Source organism: Saimiri boliviensis, chromosome 20, assembly GCF_048565385.1.
Source record: "Saimiri boliviensis isolate mSaiBol1 chromosome 20, mSaiBol1.pri, whole genome shotgun sequence".
In the NCBI taxonomy this organism is placed as follows: Eukaryota; Metazoa; Chordata; class Mammalia; order Primates; family Cebidae; genus Saimiri; species Saimiri boliviensis.
Window position 1 is genome coordinate 6,348,437 of NC_133468.1, and position 14,829 is coordinate 6,363,265.

The window sequence follows — 14,829 nt, forward strand, 5'->3', positions numbered from 1 at the left end:
CAGCTTGTTCTGAGCCACACTCAGAAAAGCAGCGCACAAATCCGGATCTTTCCCCTTTGAGAAATGGCCTTTGTGACAGTAGGGATTCTGTCTCTCTTGTTCACAAGGGAGCAGATGAAAGTGATCTTTTGAGGCCACATGCAGTGGCTCATGCCACCAGCACTTTGGGAGACCAAGGCAGGTGGATTATTTGAGGCCAGGAGTTCGAGACTAGCCTTGCCAACGTGGCAAAACCCCATCTCTACTGAAATACAAAAAAAATAGTCGGGCATGGTGGTGCACACCTGTAATCCCAGCTACTTAGGAGTGTGAGGCACAAGAATCACTTGAACCTAAGAGGTGGAGGTTGCAGTGAGCCAAGTTTGTACCACTGCCTGGGTGACAGAGTGAGACTCTGTCTAAAAAAGAAAAGAAGATGATCTTTTGAGTTTTATGCCCATCCATAGCAGCTCTGAAAGAATGGCCCTGCCAGGCAGCGTCCCTGATCCCAGAAACAGAGACAGAGGGAGGGAAGGAGAGTCAGCTTTGTCCAAGGGATAAGAGAGAGCCCAGGCACAGGAAGAGCCTCTTTCGCCTAGAAATAAAAAGTGCTGCCCTGCTAAGCATAGCTTACCACACGGCCCAGCAATTCCATTCCTAGATGTATACCCCAAAGAGCTGAAAGCAGAGGCTCAGATATTTGTCCACAAGTGTTCATGGCAACATTAGCAAAAGGCGGAGAGAGAACAAGTGTCCACCACCAGAAGAATGGATGAGCAAAATATAGCCTACCCATACCATGGAATACTACTCAGCCATGAAAAGGAATGGGGTACAGGCAAATGCCACAGATAGAGAACCCTGAAGGTGTTGTGCTTAGAGAAAGAAGCCAGTTGGAAAGGACAGTTACTGCAGGGTCTCACCTCTGTGCAATATCAGGATGTCTAGAATAGGCAGATTCATGGACAGCAGACAGATTAGATGTTACCAGGGACTAGGGGTGGGGAGTTATTGCTTAATAGATACATTGATAACAGGGTCTGTTTTGGGTGATGAGAAACTTCGGCAAGTAGAGAGTGGTGACCTCTGCACTTTTACTTGTTCTTTTCTTTTATTTTATTTTTGTTATTTTTGAGATGGAGTCTCACTCTGTTGCCCAGCAGGCTGGAGTGGTGTTACAACCTCCGCCTCGCAACTTCAGGCAATTCTCGTGCCTCAGCTTCTCAGGTAGCTGGGACTACAGGCACGTGCACCACACCCAGCTAATATTTGTATTTTTATTAGAGACGGGGTTTTACCATGTTGGCCAGGCTGGTCTCGAACTCCTGACCTCAAGTGATCTGCCTGCCTCAGCCTCTCAAAGTGCAGGGATTACTGGCGTGAGCCACCATGCCCAGCCGGTGCATGTTTTTAATGCTACCGGACTGTGCACTAAAAAATGGTTAAAATGGCAAATTTTATGTTATATACATATATTTTTGCCACCGTTTTTAAAAATTATATAATACCAAAACATAGTCTATCCATGCAACAGAGTATGACTGGGCCTTAAAAAGGAAGGTGGCCCTGTGATTGTCACAGGTTGTAGCACAGATGGACCTTGAGGACACCATGCTTAGGGAAATAAGACAGTCACGGGACAAACACTGCTGAGTTCCACTTGTATGAGATAGATACACAGAGCAATCAGATTCATAGGGGCAGAAAATAGGATGTGGTTGCTAGTAGCCAGGGGGAGAGAGGATAGGGAGGTAGTGTTTAATAGGTAGAGAATTTCCATTTTGCAACATGAGGAGTTCTGGAGAGGGATGGTGCTGATGGCTACACAATGATGTGAATATGCTTGACGCTGCTAAACTATACACTTGAGAATGCTTAAGGGCCAGGTGCCCTGGCTCGTGCCTGTAATCTCAGCACTTTGGGAGGCCGATGCAGGCAGATCAGGAGTTCAGGAGTTCGAGACCAGCCTGGCCAACATGGTGAAACCCCAGCCCTACTAAAAATAACAAAAATTAGCCGAGCATGGTGGCACACACCTGTAATCCAAGCTATTCAGGAGACTGAGGCAGGAGAATCACTTGAGTCTGGGAGGCGGAGGTTGCAGTGAGCTGAGATTGTGCCACTGCACTCCAGCCTGGCGACAGAGTAAGACTCATCTCAAAAAAAAAAAAAAAAAAAAAAAAAAAAAAAAAAAAAGAATGGTTAAGATGGAAACTTTTATCCTACATATTCTACCACAATTCTTACAGAAGAGTTTAGAAATTTACAAGTATAATGTAATCTACCAAATACCACTGGGTGAACTGTATGGTATGTGAATCATGTCTTAATAAAGCTGTTGTTAAAACCCTGCTGCCTAAAGCACAGCTGGATGCACCGTGGCCGCCCTCTCAGGGCAAGGACAAAGACCTGCCGATGGCTGAGCGCACAGCCTGTCCACACACCCCCCCACCCTGGCTCACGTGTGCGGGAGGGAGGATCCAGCTCTGGGCCCACGCAAGGGGCACACAGCCATGCAGAACGGGGAGCTGTGGCTTTAAAGGGAATGGAGGGTGTGAGACACCGGGGAGCTACCCTCTGCAGGCCAGGGCCAGGTAAATCAGACCCCGCCCAACAGCTGAAACTTTTTAGCAGAAGCCAGCCCTCAGCCCTGGCCCTGGGGGTCAGAAACAAGTCCTGAATCACCGTAAGGCCCCTAGGGTGCAAGTCAAGGTTGCCTGAGAACTGGGTAGGGCTTGTAGCCTCATAGGCCAGGATCTGGGAGCAGCCCCTCTGGCCCAGTCTTTCCTCTCAGCCTCAGGCTCCTCTGCAGCTGTGGGCTGCAGGCTGCACCGCTGGTGTGGCTTCCTCAGACCTCAGCATCCTGCAGAGCTGGGCAGCAGAGGGGCCAGGCCTGGGGGCCATGTGGGGCCTGCTCCGAGAGTGAGGCGAGGGGACGCAAGGCTGTGTCTGCCGGTGCACAATCTGGCTACGCACTGCCCAGGACCATAGGGGCCTCATCAGTGCTCACTTCTTCCCGATTCAGGCAACTGTGCACCAGCAAGGCCAACCATCGCCCCGGCCTGGGGACCCAGCACCTTGGGTCCCACTAATGGCCCCACCCAGGGGTGCCATGAGCCAGCGTACAGGAGCCCTGCCCTCAGGAAGCTGACATTCCAGCAAGAAGAGAGAAACCATAAACTCCGAAAAGCACATAAAATAAGCTAGGTAATTTTCATAGAAATAAGTGGCTGGAAGAAAATAGGAAAATGTGACAAAGAATGCCTGAGGCAGGCACTTTCGAATTGAGACTGGGTGGTCAGGGAAGGCATCCCGAGTGGGTGGCAGGCATCCAGCCATGCAGGGATGTGCAGAGGAGATCCCTGGGCAGAGGGAAGCTGGCGCGGAGGCCCCGAGGCAGGGCCAGCCTGGCAGGCCTGAGGAGTGAAGGAGGGGCATGCGGCTGGGTGCAGGGCAGCAGTGGGGAGATTGGAGGGAAGCCGTCTTTCTCACAGATGCCCTCCGGGTGACCGCAGTTCCAGTTTTCCTGAGACTGACCCGATTTCAGCACTAAGAGACAAGGAAACCCCTCAGTCCCCAGCAAACCATGACACTCGGTCACCCTGGCGCCCACTCAAGCTCCAAGGGATGCAGAAGGTAAAACCGGGCCGTGTCAGGCCTCTGTGCCCTTCCCTCAGGAGGGCGCTGGCCCACAGTCCCAGAACCCTGCGAGTTGCCAGTCCAGGGCCCGCAAGGGTCAGCTCGGCTGGGAGTGGGCAGCGCATGCTGCGTGGCCAGCTTCTCCCAGCGAGTGCCTGCCAAAGGCCATGCCCACCCCTGCCAGCCATGCTCCAGGCCTCAGCTGCCCACTTAGAAGCTCTGAGTAGGGCAGGGTCGGGCTTTTAGCAGGCAGGTTGCAAGGAATTCTCATGAAAATCAAAGCTCACACGAGTGACCTTTTAAGTTTAAAAAAAAAATAGAGCTTTTCATTCTCTGAAAGCAATAAATCCTGGCATTCGTTAAGCTCAGAGGAGTACATGTGTCAGTGATTAAGGCTTGGGGTGAATGGAGAGTTGAGGAATTTGTGATCTTTGGGGTGTGCTGCTTTACATGCGCCTCTCTGGAGCCTGTTTTCCAACCGGAAACAAGATCCCGGGAGATGACAGACTCTGGGGCGAAGCTCACTTGCACTAGCACAAATCACCAGCCATCAGGCCATATAGCAAGAGCCATGTCCCCAGCCCCCCACCCACCGCTGGCCACCCGGCACCCACCCAGCCCGCGCTGTGGCTGTACCTGCCGCCTGTGCAGATACCAGCAGTCCCGCTGCCAACATGGGCAACACGCTTCTCTGTGGCCAGCCCCTCCCTTCGCCTGGGTGCAGGCTCTTTAAATATTCAGGTTCGCCTGACCTCCACCCTTGAGAGCCCCTTTCTGGGGTCCCCCCACCACTCCTCTTCCTGTCCAGCCCTTCAGAGATGTTCCCATGGCCCCGACCCCGGTGGGCAGGGAGGGTCGCGGTCTTTTCCCTCTTCCCATCTGTTTTGCTCAGTCCTCCCTTCAGCTGCCTGGGCTGAAGGTACTGGGGAGGGGCCCTGCCAGGCCTGAGAAATGGCCTGTGGCTTGGCCCCCCATCGTGGCACTCATATGCCTTATATCTGCCAATCGAAAGGACTCCCAAGCAGCGCCGCTCCCTTTAAGTCTCCGCTGGAAGGCACCGAGGGCTGGGGGCTTTCAAAAGGCTGTGCTTCTACCAGAAAACGTTCATGCTCTGCCTCCCTGGACACCCTCAGCCCCTTGATTGGAGGCACTTACAGGGGCCCCGCCAGTCTGATCCGGAGACCGCGACCGGCCCTTGTCCCCTTCCCGTTCTTCTTGTTGCACCCTCGGGGTGGGACATTCCATGTTTAGCTCTGGTGCCAAAATCACAGGCATTTCCCTGAAAAGGAGGAACTTAGGAGGGCATCATGGGTGCAGGCAAACGCCCTGGCCTGACCAGCTCTGAGCCTCGGATGGTCACCTCGCCTGTGGGCCTTGGTGTTTTAATCTGTAAATGGGGCCAGTCTTGTTCATCTCAGAATTACTCGGAGGACTGAAGGAATGGTCAAAGCCCCCGGAACATGGCCCGCAGGGCTCAGCACGTCGGCAGGTCCTACCCTCCCCAGCCCGCCGGGCACCCCCTTGCCTGAGCTCTCCAACCCGAGCCCTTGGGGAGATGCTCTTGGGGCTCCAGAGGACACGTGTGGTCGAGCCACGGCACAGCTGGTGTGCCACCGGGATGCGTCGTGGGTCTGGGCTCCCTAATCCCATCGGAAAAGCTTATTTAAAGCCACAGGCATTTTGGATGGCTCAAGGAGGGCGTGCTACGCCAAAAGGGGGCTGGAGTCATCCCAGGTCTCCAGAGCTGCCGACCACATTGGCCTTGTAATTAGACATTTAATTCATGGACCTCTGAGAACCATCCTGGGCAGCTTCTATTTTGTGAGGTTCTCGGCATTTCAAATAATAAATAAGTAACAAATGCCAAGAAGAGGTTATGAAAACCGTGGACTATTTAATCACCCTCCTTTAATTAAGTATCATCTTTAGTCAGAGGGAGCCAGTCAGTGTTTAAGGACATGGCTCTCAATCTCAACTGCATGACTCTCTACCTGTTACCAGCATATGGTTTCAGAAAGCCCAGTAGCCTCCCTGTGCCTCGGTTTCTTCGCCTATAAAATGGAGATAACAATAACCACCTTCCTCATGGGTTTGATGTCAGGAATATGTGAGTTGACACCATAGACTTGAGATTGGTGCCAAGCATAAAGCTGACTCTCCATAAATGGTGCCAGCGGCCCTTGCTTTTATTAAACACCGTCAGGGGTCACTGTGGCTCTCTGGTATCTGGTGCTGTCAGCTCCTTTGGAGAGCATATGAATGTCCACAGTTGAGGCCTCCATGAATGTGAGATTGGGGCCACCTGCCGCCCCAGCCCTTCCTGACAAGGCCCTATTCATTCATCCACCAAATGGTACCATGTCTAAGCCAACTTACCAGGTTCTGGTCACTGGGTTGGTCGGGGTCTGTCACCAGTCTGGACAATAGCCCTTGCTCCAAACAAACCTGATGAAGACCATGGCGATGCCTTAAAACCCCGGCAGCTTGTGGTGTTGGCTTTCCAGGCTGCTGCAGGACCTTCCAGCAAGCGGCAGCACTCAGCACCATTCGGATCCCTGTTCAGCATGATGGATGGTGGAAGATGACTCTGTGGGGACATAAGCAGCTTTGGAATGAACTGTATTTGTTTCGCAAGAGGCCATGATTTTAATTCCTGGGGGACCACAGTGCCTGCAGCAAGCTGGCCAGCCTCTCCAGGTCTCAGTGTCCCCTCCAGGAGCACTAGGGTCCCCAGGCCCACCGGGGGAGAGAGACCCTCACTGGGACACACCTTCCTTCACTCCTCCAAGGGGCAGAGGGCTTTGTGAGGCCAAGCTGGAAATCTGCAGGGAGAACACTCCCTTGTCTGAGCAGTTTTCAGCTCTGAGGTTGGTCTGAGACTTGTAAAACAAACGAAATCATCTGAGGCGATGTTTTAATGATCTGGTTTTGGAAGCTCGTATCCAGGGACCTTGCCTGCCTTCTGTACTCAAGGTGCACCCTGATGGTCCTGGAGCCCTGGCAGCCAAGGAGAGCTCCAGACTGAAGGTCTGGGGGGATTCAGGCCATCTCACCCTACTCCCTCCCGAAGTTCTGGGAAGAGGGTCATATAAAGGAGCTTTCAGTGGTGTTGAGAAGGACCAGGTCTGAAGGGACACCGGACACATGGGAGAATGAGAACTTGGCCTTGGTCACAGTGGAAATCACACACACAGATGTTCAGGGGACAGACCCCGAAGTCACACAGACCGGAGTTCCAATCCCAGTTCTGCCATTTCCCCACTGTGTGACCTTGGGGGACGCCACCCTTTGTGGCTCCACGTTGCCAGGCTCCTCACACGGGCACTCTGCTGAGGCCGTCTGCATGGCCGCCAGCAGCATCCCCACAGTCCGCTTCAGGCCCATCGGGCTCACAGCCTCGAGCAGACGTAGCTGAGCCCCCTGGCGTTTTGTTTTCTTCAACTGTGATAAAATACACATGCTATAAAATCCCCCATCTTAACCACTTTTCAGTGCACAGTTGAGCGGCAGTGAGTTCATATTGTCATGCAACCGTCGCCACCACCCTCCCTCTCCAGAACTCTTTCACATTGTGGAATGGAGACTCTGGGCCCCCTAAACACTGACTTCCCAGTCTCGCCTCCCCTAGCCCAGCCCACCAATGGCGCGCACCATGCCACCTCCTGCCTCTATGAACCTGATGACGATGGCAGGAGCCTCCAGAAGGGGAAGATAAAGATAAACCGTATTTATCTTTCTGCGTCTGGCTTACTGCAGGCTGCGTAACGTCCTCCAGATCCGCGTGTGCTGCAGCCCGCACCAGGAACGCCTCCCGCCTCGAGCTGACTCGAATCCCGCTGTATCAGTGGGACGCGTTTTGTTTGCTCATTCTTCTGTCCATGGATGCCTGAGTTGCTTCCACCTTTTGGCTGTTGCACCCAGTAGTAATTCTTGATTTCTCTGAGCCTCAGTTCCCCTAATCGATGGGAAGAAAAGAGTAGAGAGAAATGAAAGCACTTGACAGATGTTGCATGGATTCAATTAGAGAAACTGCATGAACTCCCTGCCCTCAGGGGCTGGCAGAAGGGAGGACCGGGGTTGGGGCTGAGGGCAGAGTGACCGGTCAGGAGCCCACAGGAAGCAGCCAGGCCAGTAGGGTGAGAGGGAGAGGCCGGGGCAGGCTGTCCCCGTGTGGCTGAGGTGGGGCGGCTGCAGGCTAGTGAAGGGACTGAGTTAAGACAGGCGTTGCTGGAAGGGACATCCTCCCAGAGCGGGTGCCTGGAGGGCTGGGCTGGGGGAACCACTTAGCCAGCCAAATCCTTGCTGCTCAGGCCTCAGAGGAAGCCTGTTGGGGGGTTCAAGGCCCCCCTTTGGAGCCTATCAATGGTATGAGTTCTTCACCCCAACCAGAGATGAGATTTTTTATGAGTTAGAAATGGTTCCATTTTGTCTGGCCTTGAGCAGTGCTGAGAAAGCTGTGGGCGTCCCTGGAGTTATTTACTATGCTGCTGCTGCTCTCAGACGTCTAGAGTCATTTGGCAACAAGCAGGAGCCTCGCTGACCCATGCTAGGCCTGGCGCCCTGAAATTGCATTGAGACCCTCATTCCCAGATTGCTCAGCCTCTGCATTCGCGTGCCCAGGTTCACAGACAGGCAGTGACTAGGGACACGAAAGAGCTCCCGGCTTTCCATGGGGCTGCCCTTGGACTCGGCTCAAGGTGCAGTCAAGGGCTCTGTCGGCCTCTCGACCTCGAACCCGCCTGCAGCATTGCTGAGGTGGAGTCACTGTGTCTCCAGCTTCATCCACCTGGGGACTCATAAGAACCAGTTACGCAGTGGCTCAGGCCTGTAATCCCAACACTTGGGAAGGCCGAGGCGGGATGATCGCTTGAGCCCAGAGTTTGAAGCTGTAGTGAGCTGTGATCACGCCACTCTATAGCCTGGGCTGCAGAGCCAGACTCCAACACACACATACAAAAAGAAAAGAACCCACTCATATTAAAGCCCCACATTATAATGGCCCAGAGGGCCCTGCAGCCAGTTATTTCTTGGGTTCCCAAATAAGCACCCCTTTTGTGCCCCCGGCTAGTGTGTCTGCTGCCAGCTCATCTGGTTCATGATTCTGCAAGGTAGGTCTGGTTGCCACCACCCCCAAACCTCCATCCCCCCAGGTGGGAAGCCCTAAGGTCCAATGAGGTTGAGTAAGTTGCTCAGAAGACACAGCTTCTCCACCAGCCAGCTCCTTCCCTCCTGCTCGTGCACACCCCACACCCCTCGCCACAACCTCTGAAAGGAAGTATTGCAGATGCCACTATGGTAGCACCCACTGTAACATACCATCGCTCCCCAGCAGCCAGCCCCTCGCTCAGAGCTATGTGGGTCCCGTGCAGACGGGGGGACAATGGCCTTCTTCCAGCCCAAGGTGGTCCTCAGCACTAGACCCTCCAGCTGGGACAGTTTTTCCAGGAGCATCCTTGGGCAAGAACTGCCCCATCCCTTGCAGCCTCAGTTTCCCCCTCTTCACATGAGCAGATCCATCAGGACAGACTCTCGGTGTCTTCCTGAGTGTCTGTGTCTCAGGAGAGGTTCTTCGACTTGTAGGAAGGAAGAAAAAAAAAGAAATGAGAGAAAACTCTGGGGCCAACCGCCTGGCCCAGAGGCCTGCTTTTGCTTGTGGGAGCCAGGTCTTAGCTGCAGCCAGGCTGGCTCTACTTTCCCAGGGGCCAGGACAATCTGCTTCACGCCAGGCCCAGATACCCTGGGGCGCAGCCAGCCCCAGCAAAGGGGCCACAAGCCCAGGGAACAGCCTCCCTGGTCTCCAAGGCCACCTGCCCTTTGGCCAGCATGCAGGGCACAGCTGTCCTTACACTTAGGAGCCACAGACTATGAAGGGCTCCAGGAGGCTCTGGTAACACAGCCTTAGGCAGGTCCCTTCACCTGGCTTAGCCCCAGACTCCTCCTCTGTACAGTGAGCACTAGCACCTTCTTCAGAGGACTGGTGAGGCAGAAGGTGAGCCTGCTGGGTGGGCACGGGGAGACCTGGGGGAAAAGTCCCGAGTTCGTGCTTGCTGGGTGAGTAGCCGGCCTGGCATCCAGTAGATGCTGAAGGCAGGTGACTGCCCGTGGCAGGCTCTCAGCACCTGAGGGTCGTTGAGACTCAGGAAGGGTCATCTGTCCCACCTCCCCTCCCTGTGGCTCCCACAATCCAGTCCCCAAGCGCACCTGGCCTCCCTGTTGGTGAAAGCAGCAGAATAGAAGCCCACGCTTAGAGTGGAGCCCGGCTCTCGCATGCTCGCCCTCTTTCAGGGCCTCACCACCTGTCTTCTCGCCGTCCAGGAGGAGGAAGGGTGGCAGGCGTCCCCTGTCTCACTGGCCCCTGAACATCACACCGTGTGGCCCGGTGTCTCTCCTAAGCTCTGGGGCTTGCCGGACTTGCAGTCTTTTCAGAATGCCAGGAGCAGTGAGGAGACCTGAGGCCTCCCTGCCTGTCCGCTCCCTCCCTCCCTCCTTCCTCCCCTGAGCACAGTCACTTGGTCCTGTCCTGCGGTGGGAGCTGGGGACACAGAGCTGCCTGCGATGCAGAGTGCATACTGCGGGAGGCAGAATCGGGCACGGCAAACAGGGTGAGTGGCAGAGCGGGGAACCGGGGCGGGGGCAGCGTTTGCCTGATGCCGGAAAGGAAGGGGTCCAGGCTGGGGGCTGGGGCAGGGCGATGCCCGGCGGCCTCTGGCTGGGCTGCCTGGGTGCTGCCGGGACCCGCACGTAGGTAGCAAGGGAGACGGTGCGCAGGAAGCTGGGAGGCCAGTTTGAGTTTGGAAGTGGTGTCTCCCTGTGGAGTTGGACATTCAGATACGGAGCTCAGAATAAAGGGCAGGCCGGGTGTCATCTGCACCCTGTGCCTGGATCAGCCCTGAGGAGTGCGCACAAGCAGCTTCATCCTCTCCCTCCACGTGCGCCCTTTCAGTTGGGGCCACATCCAGCCTGCCTGGCCTGTGGCTCACAGGCCCTGTGTGCTCAGCAACACCCCAGTCCTGCCCCAGCAGCTGCCCACCCTCCTGGCATCCTTCCCCGTCGGCCTCTGCCTAACCATGCCACCCAGGAGAGCCACCAGACAAATCCATTAGTTCAGCCACCCCGACGCAGGCAAATGTCCTCATCTGGCTTCAGTTACCCAGGCAGAGAACTTCCTAGTCGTACCCAGCAATGCCCATCAGGAAAGCACAGTGCTGCATTTGCTTCAGATCTAGCAGAGCCTGGCTTCCTCCCCCACTCACGGCCCCTTTCCTGCTGTGCCCCACACTCTGCCCGGGGTCCGGGGCCAGCGGCTTCGCTGAGCCGAGCACAACCCTGGCAGGAGTCCCGAAGCTTTGTGGGTGGCCGCTGGGCCTTACTCCTATTCCTCCTACAGCCAGAGGAGAGGAACGCAGTGCCGAGTGTGTCGGGGGGTTCCCGTTCCCATACTTCGCTCTCGTTGAAAACAGCCTCAAAGAGAAGAAAGGCGACCCGAGTGCTGACCTGCTCCCCAGACCTGGTGCTTCGTTAATAACCAGGGCTGGGTCATCTCGTGCGACTGGCTCTGGAGGTTCCCAGCGCCGCCAGCCCTGTGCAGGGCACTGGGGGGAGATCGAGGCAGGTGTTTTGGCCACAGCGGGTCTGAGATGCTGGTGGGACAGGCGCGTGGAGATTGGAAGGTGATTGGCCGTGCAGTGTGAGTGTCGCAGGCCTCGGCCGAAAGCGTGGTCCTGGAGGTGGCTCGTCATCTGTAACCCACGCAGTCTGAGGAACTCTTGTCTGTTCTGGGGGTCCCAGAATCCTGGCCTCGCCGAGTCCACACGGCCCCTGGCAACTCCAGCACAAACCCCAAACTCAAGATCCATGTCCACGACGGAAGAAAACCAAGGCCTACGTCACTGGCATGGGTTTTTGCCCTTACAGCTCAGGAGAGCAAGAAGTAACACGTTTTTCATTTTTAAATTTTGTTTAACCATCCTGACCTCAAGTCCACAGTCCATGAAGCTGGCAAGAAAGTCATTCTTGCTTCACCCCTGGGCCTGCAAAGCTTTTGACGTCTATCATAGCACTGAGGGGCCCTCTCCACCGGAAGGGATCTCTCCTCTCTCGCTGTTCTCAGAGGCTGGCCCTCCCTCCCCACCTTCCCTTAGCGAAAGTCGGGAAGCACGCCCGATCCTGCACTGCTTCTGCTTTTCTGCCCCATTTCGGTTCCTGGGCAGGGGGGTACAAATGGGCATGACCACCTGCCAAAAATTGGGGAGTAGGAAAAGAGACACATGTACACACACACACACGCACACACAAGACACAGACACACACAAACACAGACACACACAGAAACACCGAGACACAGACACACAGAAACGCAGAGACACACGCACACATGCACACACAAGACATACAGATACACACAGACACACATACAGAAACACAGAGACACACACACACACACAAGACACACAGACACACAGAAACAGAGACACACACACGCACACACAAGACACACAGACACACACAGAAACAGAGACACACACACACACAAGACACACAGACACACAGAAACACAGAGACACACACACACGCATACACAAGACACACAGACACACACAGAAACACAGAGACACACACATGCACACACAAGACACAGACACACACACAGAAACACAGAGACACACACACACGCACACAAGACACACAGACACACAGAGACACACAGACATGCATACATACAGACACACACAGACACACTCACACAGATCCACGTGGACACCCACACTCATTTTTCCATGAACCATCCCGCACAGATGCGATTAGGGCCAGCCTCCTGCATCTCCGTGGTGGTTCTGAAAACTCTTGAGGGGGTTTGAGGTTGGCTTCTGCAGGAAAGGGCAGCCCCTTATCTTAGGGTCACAACCTGTCCCACTGTCACCTCCAGGCCCAGCCCAGAGCCTGGCATGCAGTGGGTGAGCGGGATGTATCAGATGCCATTCACAGATTGCAATCTTGTACCTGTATCGAACTTCACCGAAACGGGGCGAGAAGGGGTTCCAGGAAGGGACTGCAGTGAGTGCCAGAGGGGAGGGGAAGGAGAGGAAGGCCTCAGACCTCTGCTCCCATGGCCAGAGCAAAGGCGTCTCCATCAGCATTGAGGTCACTCTGGTCTCAGGGTCTTACGTGGGCGGGGGGGCTAGAGGCGGAGGTGGGGGGTCCGCACGGTCAATTCAGAAGGGCTTACAGTGCACAGATGGAGGACAGATGTGGAAAGGAAGCCCAGCGGGCGGCTGAGCAGCTCCTGGCTCTGGGGAAGGAGCTAGAGGCCGCTGGGAGCGGCATGGGACCGCAGCCGGATGGCGTGGGGCCTGTCAGGACCACAGTTCAGCGCTGCGCAGCTGGAACGGCCTCTGTTGTGCTGGCTTTGTTGTTTTACTTGAGTGAATATTAAGAAGCATTTGTCAGGGCCTTCCTAAGATCACTCCACCCTTACCTTCCTCCTGAGTCTGAAGTTTCTCGGCTGCAAATCTCTGTGGTTGCAGGAGGGCCTAGGAATGACTAAGTGAACTGATGGCTGAGTAACAGAATGAGTGTGTGGGATGCGAGGGCTGCAGCCCCCTGGGGACGGGGGTTGGCAGAAGGGGCGAGGTAGTGGCAGAAGGAGGGGGTTTCTCCCCACGCATCCCCCCTCCACAGCCCGCAGACCCCCTCGGGCAGGACACTCCCAGAAAGCTGTTGCAGGCAGGCGGGTGTGTGGGCCGGGTGGGCTGGGCATGCCCCACGCAGCCGAGCCCACTGGCTTCCCTTCTCAATGAATGCGTCCTTGTTTTCCCGTCTAGGGCCCCCTGGACGGCGCGGCAAGCCTGGGAGAAGAGGCGACCCTGGTGAGTCCCAGGTTTTCTCAGCTCCTGAGCTCTGGCTGCAGGGCCTGACCACCTGCTCCCCACCCTGAGTGAGGCCTCGGCCCGGGGCAGGTGCCGCTCCCCTTTCCAAGTCCAGCTGCTGTTTCCGGAGGTCACAGCACCCAGGACTGCCTTTCCCTGGCTTGTTGGCATTCGGAGTTCCAGGACTGTCCCCTCTGCCCCCAGCCATCCCCCGAATCTCACTGTTGGCCCTGAACACTTGGGCCACTAGTCTCCCACTCCAAAGCAGCCCCCTCCCTCTGAAGCAGCAAGTGATGACTCTGCCAGCCATGGCTTCCCCCAAGGGTCCTTCAACACAACGCGATTCCCCTATGGGTTTCGTCCCTCCCAAGATGTGGCCTGTCCTTCCTTAGCAGAGCCACCAGGAAGAGACTCCTCCACCTCCCTTCCCCGCAGCCCTCGGAGGCACCTGTACTCACTGCCCTTCCTCCCTGCTGTCTCTGTTTCACCCAGAACTCCCCCTGCCCACAGTTTGCCCCCTTTGTCCAGGGACGCTTCCCTAAGCCCCTCTGACGTCGTCTTGACTAAAGTCACGCTGACCTCTGATGGCCATACCAGATGCTTTGCTGTCTTTCTCTTTCTTGACCCCCACCCTTGGCCACTCCCCACGACCTGCCCTGTGAATGAATCTCCCTTGGCCCCCTCCCCTCCCCTTCCTCCCCTCCCCTCCCCTCCCCTTCCTCCCCTCCCCTCCCCTCCCCTCCCCTCCCCTTCCTCCCCTCCCCTCCCCTCCCCTCCCCTCCCCTCCCCTCCCCTTCCTCCCCTCCCCTCCCCTCCCCTCCCCTCCCCTTCCTCCCCTCCCCTTCCTCCCCTCCCCTCCCCTCCCCTTTCTCCCCTCCCCTCCCCTCCCCTCCCCTCCCCTCCCCTTTCTCCCCTCCCCTCCCCTCCCCTCCCCTTTCTCCCCTCCCCTCCTCTCCCCTTCCTCCCCTCCCCTCCCCTCCCCTCCCCTTCCTCCCCTCCCCTCCCCTCCCCTTCCTCCCCTCCTCTCCCCTCCCCTCCCCTTCCTCCCCTCCCCTCCCCTCCCCTCCCCTTCCTCCCCTTCCTCCCCTCCCCTCCCCTCCCCTCCCCTTCCTCCCCTCCCCTCCCCTCCCCTCCCCTCCCCTCCCCTTCCTCCCCTCCCCTCCCCTCCCCTTCCTCCCCTCCCCTCCTCTCCCCTTCCTCCCCTCCCCTCCCCTCCCCTTCCTCCCCTCCCCTCCCCTCCCCTTCCTCCCCTCCCCTCCCCTCCCCTTCCTCCCCTCCCCTCCCCTCCCCTTCCTCCCCTCCCCTCCCCTCCCCTCCCCTTCCTCCCCTCCCCTCCCCTCCCCTC

The 14,829-nt window shown here is 56.5% G+C and overlaps 1 protein-coding gene across 1 annotated transcript in view; it reads left to right on the forward strand.

Annotated features, from left to right (window-relative positions):
- COL23A1 (collagen type XXIII alpha 1 chain) overlaps positions 1–14,829 on the forward strand; it is a 337,961-nt gene that overhangs the window by 264,239 nt on the left and 58,893 nt on the right. Inside the window, exon 3 of the mRNA XM_074390323.1 lies at positions 13,440–13,488. Coding sequence (XP_074246424.1) covers positions 13,440–13,488 — 49 coding nt within the window. The remainder of the gene's footprint in view (positions 1–13,439; positions 13,489–14,829) is intronic.